The sequence below is a fragment of the Symphalangus syndactylus genome, chromosome 16 (assembly GCF_028878055.3).
Source record: "Symphalangus syndactylus isolate Jambi chromosome 16, NHGRI_mSymSyn1-v2.1_pri, whole genome shotgun sequence".
NCBI lineage: Eukaryota > Metazoa > Chordata > Mammalia > Primates > Hylobatidae > Symphalangus > Symphalangus syndactylus.
In genome coordinates, this window is record NC_072438.2 from 101,499,923 (window position 1) to 101,506,622 (window position 6,700).

Consider the following 6,700-nt stretch of genomic DNA (forward strand, 5'->3'; position numbering starts at 1 on the left):
CCAGGTCACCAGGAGGCTTGGCGGGGCTGGGGCCTGGAGCGGGGGCAGTCAGGGCTGGGTGTGGCTGTGTCGGGGTCTGTGAGCAGCTTCACGTTTGCTCCGCAGAGAAACAGCAGCATCCCCAATGGGAAGCTGCCCATGGAGAGCCCTGTGCAGAATTTCACCATCAAGGAGAAAGGTGCGCTGGGGGCCCTGCAGGAACGCTGGGACTGGGAGCCGCCACCTCCCAGCCCCAGCCCTCCCCTCTTGGAAACCTCCCCTCTCAGGACCTTCCCCTCTGGGGACCCTCCAGCCACCCAGGCAGGGGAGGCATAGTCAGGGCCCCAGCTGCAGACCCATCCAGGATAGGGTTCCAGGGACACTGCCCTCCAAGTGGGGTCCCTCCTCGCCCTCCCCCAGCCCTGCGGTTTAGCCCTCCTCTCTGTGGGTCCCGACCCCCTGCACCTCTGTGCCCAGAGCTGATGGACGCTGCTGACTGGGCTATGAGGACAGCCCCCCAGTGACCCCAGTCCTCAACCCAGCCTCTCTCCCCCAGACTTGGAACTTTCAGACACCGAGGAGCCCCCCAACTATGATGAGGAGATGAGTGGGGGAATCGAGTTCCTGGCCAGTGTCACCAAGGACACAGCGTCAGACTCCCCTGCAGGTGGGGACGGGGCACAGGCGTCGTGGCTAAGGGAGGGGTGGCTCCTGCTGCCCCAGGAGGGAGCTCGGTCACTGGACAGGGACACTGGGACCTGGGGGGTGGGGTCTCCTGTGGGTTCTCAAGGGCCCTGCCTGGCACGCAGAGTGCCCCCTCAACCAACTCGGAGGCTGCTGTCCGGGGAGACGTGGGCCAGGCAGGGAGCAGGCGGGCTGTGTCTTGAGGGAAGGGAGACGTTACCTGTGCTGCCTGTGGCGTGTGAGGTCATGGACGTGGGGGAAGGGCCTGCAACCTGAAAGGCAAGTGACCCTAACCTTCCCGGTGACCCTATTCCAGGTGACCCTAACCTTCCAGGGCACCCAGCAGGTGACGGCCCCGGCGAGGCCTCCCCTGCCGCCGCGGGGCTCTCAGGAGGCTGACCGGCCGCTGCCCTCTCTCCTAGGAATTGACAACCCTGTGTTTTCTCCGGACGAGACCCTGGACCGCAGCCTCCTGACCAGGCTGCCGCCCTGGCTGTCTCCCGGGGAGACGGTGGTCCCCTCGCAGAGGGCCCGCACGCAGATTCCCCACTCTCCCGGCACCTTCCGCCGCCTGATGCCCTTACGCCTCAGCAGCAAGTCCGTGGACTCCTTCCTGCAGGCAGACGGCCCCGAGGAGCGGCCCCCCGCCGCCCTCCCCGAGTCCACACACATGTAACGCTCCCGGGCCTCCCGCCGCCTAACCCCTCTCTCCGCAGCTCCTCTCCCTGCAGGTCTCCGCCTCGCGCGCTCTGTCTCTCTCCTCCTCCCTGGACCTGAACCTGGCTCGCTCTCTCTCCAGCAGCCCCTCTTCCTCCTCTAGCGCCCTGCTGGCCGCACCTCCCTCAGGAGCCCGGACAGAGAGACTCTGGAGTCTCTGCTGCTCCCACGGAGCTGAGGGCACCAGGGCCGCCTGAGATTTCCTTTAGGTGGCTCCGAAAGCTAGTCCACGAGTCCAACTCCTGCGCTCCCAGGGAGCTGACAGCAGGGCTGGGGGGAGCCAGACAGACGCCCTGGGTCCCCGACCCTCTCACAGGGATACAGGGAGGGCCGGCCCCGCAGACCCGGACTCTGCCTCCAGCTCAGAGCAGGGAGAGGGGCGGGCCACAGGGTCTGGGCTTTCTGAGCTCCCTCTGGGGGCCTGGGAGGCACCCGGGGGACGCCAGGGCGGTTTGAGATGGAGGAAGCAGGTTTCCCCCTTGGGGACCTTGACCCTCCGCGCTGCAGGGCCTGGGGCGGGACCTTCCTGCGCGGAGGAGGCCGCTGTCCCGGGACCCCCGGCGGTGAGACGTGGCGGGGCCGGGCTGGGGCTTCGCTGTTGCTGCTTCCGCCTCTGCCCCGCGAACCCGGGTCCTGGGAGGAAGCCCCAGCGGACGCCGAGCCTGGGGTGCGCGGCGGGTGGGAGGCGAGAGCCGCCGGGCTCGGGGAGAGCTGAGCCCCCCCGGGGACGCCCCTCCCGCCCCAGCGCCCGGGCTCCGCGCGCCGCTCACGCCCTGCTCTCCCGCAGGTGACACCGGCTCCGACACGCCGCTGACCGGACGCTCGTCCCCGCGCCACAGTCTGCCCACTGCCGCCGCCGCCGTCCCCGAAAAACCCCAGATCCCCGCGCGCCTACAGCGACCGCGCTCCCCGAGCCCCGCCTCGCCCACGCCAGCGCCTGCGCAGAACTCCGAGAGCGCCGCGCCAGCGCCCGCAGAGCCGCCCGAGCGCGAGCCGGGGGCGGGGCCTGCACCGGGGGCGGGGCCGGAGCGCCGGGGGCTGCCGAGTGCGCACGCGCGTTCGGCGGCGGCGCGCCGCGTGCACAGCCGGCGCTCGTTCCAGCGGCCTCGCGCGCGGCGCCGCCCCGCGCTGCTGAAGCTGGCGTCGCTGCCGCCCTCGTGCCACGCACCACCGCACGCGCTGGAGCAGGAGGAGACGCCGCTGTGACGCCGCCGGCGGGAAGGGTCCGCGCGCTAAGGCTGGCCGCTCGCGCCCCTTCCCACCGCCGCCGGGAAACCGAGGCTCGCTCCGAACGATTTGCGTGAAACCAGCCCAAGGCTCCGGGCCCCCCGCAACCGAGCCCCGCGCCTCTCCCCGGGGACCTACTCAGGGACCTCCCGAGCGCCATGACTCAGGGCCTGACCTGCAGCGGCTGCAGGCCCAGCGCCGTTTCCAGGCCCTCGCCAGGTCTTTGAGCTGCAGGTAAAGTGGCAGGAACGTCTTCCGTCTGCTCAGCGTTTGGGGATTTAGACTCCTAAAGCCAGTACCTGCCCCGTTTCCCCCCCCAGGTTCCGTCCTGCCTGCGCCCGGTCTCAGGGCGGCGGCCCCGGACACGGCCCGTCCCCACAGACCAGGTCTCCGGCCTGAGCTGTCGCACCTGGCGCGGAGGTCGCCCGGGGTGTCCTGGCTGGGTGAGAGGTGGCCTGGCGGGCGGAGCTTGCCAAGAATCACGGCCAGTCCTTAAGTGGATGGTGGGGCCCAGCAGCTGCTCTGGCCCCCTTAACAAACCAAGGGGCATGGAGGGGCCCAGGGCGGGCGCTGCCCCCTCTACCAGGCTCAGGCCCTCCAAGGAGAACCTGCTGAGACCCCTGGGCCTGTCCTAGACCCCGGACCCCTGACCTTTCCCACTCCTTCCAGCGTCCCAGGGCGAGGCCTTGGACAGAGCTCTTGGTCCTCTGCAGGGAGACCATCCAGCCTAAGCTCTGGGAGGCGCTGTCCATTGAGTGGGCGGAGGCCGCGGGTGCTGAGCCGGGGAGGGTGCTCGGAGTCCATCCATCCCTCAGACGGCAAGTTCCACAGGGTCCAACCCACCTGAAACCTGTCTGCACGGTGGAGGTGGACACTCGTAGGGGCTTTTCTAAAGCTAGACTCGCAGCTCCTTGCTCAGGAAAATTAAACTATTCACGTCTTAGATCGAGTGTTGACAGTCACCTGTCAGGAGTTGTTGTTAAGAGTTTTATGTTGAGTGAATATTGCACATTGAGTCCCTGGTGGGAAAAGTCCACAATTTCCCATTGATAGCTTTTTACTGTTGTGAAAAAGGGAAGCGTCAGCCACACAAAAGCCTCCATGACCACTGCTCTGGAGAAGCTCTCGAGCCTAACTGCAGTCACTGTTATTTATTTGGATCAGATCAAGCGCAGTGACTTTTTGGGATTCAGTGGTCATTCTCCGCACTTCATAGCCATTTCAACCAACTCTGAGCACAAAATGCAGCCATCTTCTCTGCAGCAAACCCAGCCCAGTCAGTGACCCTACTGGACAGATCCAAGGCCAGCCCTGGTTCCCTGTTACAGCCACCATCCCGAGGTTCATCGGAGCAGGCCGAGGCCTGGCCTTCCCGGCACGAGTGGGTGTTCTGACAGGGGCCCAGTTTGTTCCATCTGAACTGCTGGGAGGTCTCCGGGTGGCCAGAGGAGCAGAGCTGCCTTCCAAGTGCCTGTCTGTGCCTGGGAGAACAGAGCAGGCGTGTCGTGCGGCCCACAGCGCAGTGCATGGCGATTCCAGGCGCTGAACAACTCCCCTGGACCCTTGGGCCTGCATCTGACTCCTGGCTGCAGAGTCAGAAGCTGAGTCCAGGCAACTGCTTGGCCACTCCCGGTCGCTCCTCCCTGGACACCCAGTTACCAAAGTCAGCAAAGAAGATGTGGTAATTGCCGCCTGATCTCCACATGGTGAACACAACACTCACCAACGCCTCCTTGACCGGTCAGTCTGCAGCACCGGGGGTGGGCAGGCAGGTGTTCTGTGTTTACGAGAATTGCACAGGCTAAACACAAACATGGAACCAGAGTTCCAGTGAGAACACCTCACTCACAGCCGCCCAGGCTGCTCCCCACCAGGTGATGGAGCATGCCCGGGGCTGTGGGTGCCAGGGGCCGAGTGCTAGGGACTCGTCATGAGTGGGCATCTCCATGTTCCTGTCACTGCTGTCAAACAGAAGGTAAACAGTCTTATGAATGTATTTCCTTAGGAAAACTTGTAAAAACTTCTTTTATTAGGATATCTATTTAATACTGAACTTTGGCCTACTTTGTGATAGACTATAAACAAATTGAGGAAATCACTTTCTCACTTCTGTATTTTCTCAAAAATAATTTTGTTACAGAGTTCAATATACTGTGTATTATTGATCTATTGTGAAAGCAAAGAATTTCATCAAAATATTTTAAATTATGAGTGAAAATTGTGTATGTTAATTTTGCAGCTATAGTATTAATCAAACTTTGTGTAATTCTAATCACAAAATGACGTGCCTTAAGTGCCCCTCCAGCTGTGGGTTGGCAGTGTCCAGACAGGGAGGGCCCATCACCGAAATCCTGAACGATTGCTAGATCAATTCTATTAAAAACATTTCAAGGCATTTTGGGTGCAAACTTTGTTTATAAAAGAGAAATCATCCACCTATGAGAATTTAAGGAGCAGTCTCCTGTAGGTACACATCACTTTGCCCCAAAATTAGCACTTATACATGCGTGTGTGTGCGCCTGTGTGCATGTGTGTGTGCGTGTGCTGTTGCTGCCCTTCCTAGCTGGTGTGAGGAAGCTGCTGGACGCAGCTGTGGAGCGACCCCTGGATCTGAGCCCCCTGGGGAGGCCTGTCATTGCAGGCACCCCTGAGGAGGATGTGACCAGTGACCATGGGGCCTAGTGGTGACCCTCACACAGAATCAGAGCAAAACACCAGTGAGGGCTGCACACTCACCACCGTTCGCCCTGGGCGCTCATTCCAGAAGTAATAAGAATTCCCTCAGTGGGAAAATAAACGCATTTTTCAGTCTTACAAGGGGCACTCTAATGACTGTGAGCACTACGAATTTTAATTCATATGCATTTACTGAGCACTTACTTACCGTATGCCAGGTGCACTCAAGGCCTGCTAAGCGGGAAGCTGGGTTCAGAGGCACGTGGAACAGCGCGCCCGCCGGACGCCCTGGGAAGAGACCCTCTTCTGAGCCCCTGAGGCTCGTAAGAGCTGCTTTTACGTCTCAGTTACTTAAGTTGTTTTGATTCTTTCAAGAAGTCCTATTTGTGAATTTTTCACATCTTGTGAGGATGAAATAAAAGCAAAATGTCAACTCTGCCATCTCAAAAACGTCTTGAGAGCAAACAAAGCATGTCCTCAGGCTGGAGTACCTGTGGCCCATGAGCAGCCATAGGAGGTCCTCACAGGAACAGATGGCCCCGCTGACACCCCCGCCTCTCCCATCTGCGAGTCCCTGGGGCTCTGAGACAGACAGGGATGGAGGGAACGAGGCGCTGTATACACAGACGAGAGGAGGAATGAAGGTCGATGCCTTTCACTCACTCAACCGAATCAATACTTTTCTGTAAATTAAGAGAGCACAGGGGTCTGCCCCTCTGAGCACCAGGACCCAGGACTCCCTGCTCATCCTGGGTAATTCCCCCCCTCCTTTGAGACGGGAGTCTTGGTCTGTTGCCCAGGCTGGAGTGCAGTGGTGAAATCTCGGCTCACTGCAACCTCTGCCTCCGGGGTTCAAGCAGTTCTGCTTCAGCCTCCCAAGTAGCTGGAATTACAGGCATGCACCACCACACCTGGCTAATTTTTGTATTTTTAGTAGAGATGGGGTTTCACCATGTTGGCCAGGCTGGTCTCAAACTCCTGATCTCAAGTGATCCACCCACCTTGGCTTCCCAAAGTGCTGGGATTACAGGCGTGAGCCACTGCGCCCGGCCTCTGGGGTAATGCCTTGATTAGCTTTGGAAAAAAATTACAGATTAACGTGCAAAATGATGCTACCATTGAAGGCAGATGCTGTAGAGAGATGGGTACATTTTGGAAAAGAGAATTTAAAGGATTCTCTATCAGGAAAAGCATGATTCACGGGTCTTGAAATGTACTCCAAGTAAATATTCACTTTCATATTCACTTTCACCAAAATTTACACTCCTGCCATAGCTCGTCTACCAGGTATGGCTGACTTGGCTGGCACCACCCGGTGCCAGAGGTCTGCTCACCCGGGGGGGGCAGGGGACAGGACTTGCTGAGTGCAGCTGGTAAGTGTCTCATCTCTCAAAGGACCCAAGGAGTAACTCTGGGG

The 6,700-nt window shown here is 60.2% G+C and overlaps 1 protein-coding gene across 3 annotated transcripts in view; it reads left to right on the plus strand.

Moving 5' to 3' along the window:
- SLC9A3 (solute carrier family 9 member A3) overlaps positions 1–5,002 on the plus strand; it is a 51,093-nt gene extending 46,091 nt beyond the window's left edge. For 2 of the 3 annotated variants that reach the window (XM_055246136.2, XM_055246135.2), the window contains exons 14-17: positions 106–178; positions 536–646; positions 1,086–1,335; positions 2,168–5,002. In XM_055246136.2, coding sequence (XP_055102111.1) covers positions 106–178; positions 536–646; positions 1,086–1,335; positions 2,168–2,171 — 438 coding nt within the window. In that variant the 3' untranslated portion in view covers positions 2,172–5,002. The remainder of the gene's footprint in view (positions 1–105; positions 179–535; positions 647–1,085; positions 1,336–2,167) is intronic. The other variant, XM_055246133.2, reaches the window with a different exon arrangement.
- Positions 5,003–6,700: the final 1,698 nt, after the last annotated feature.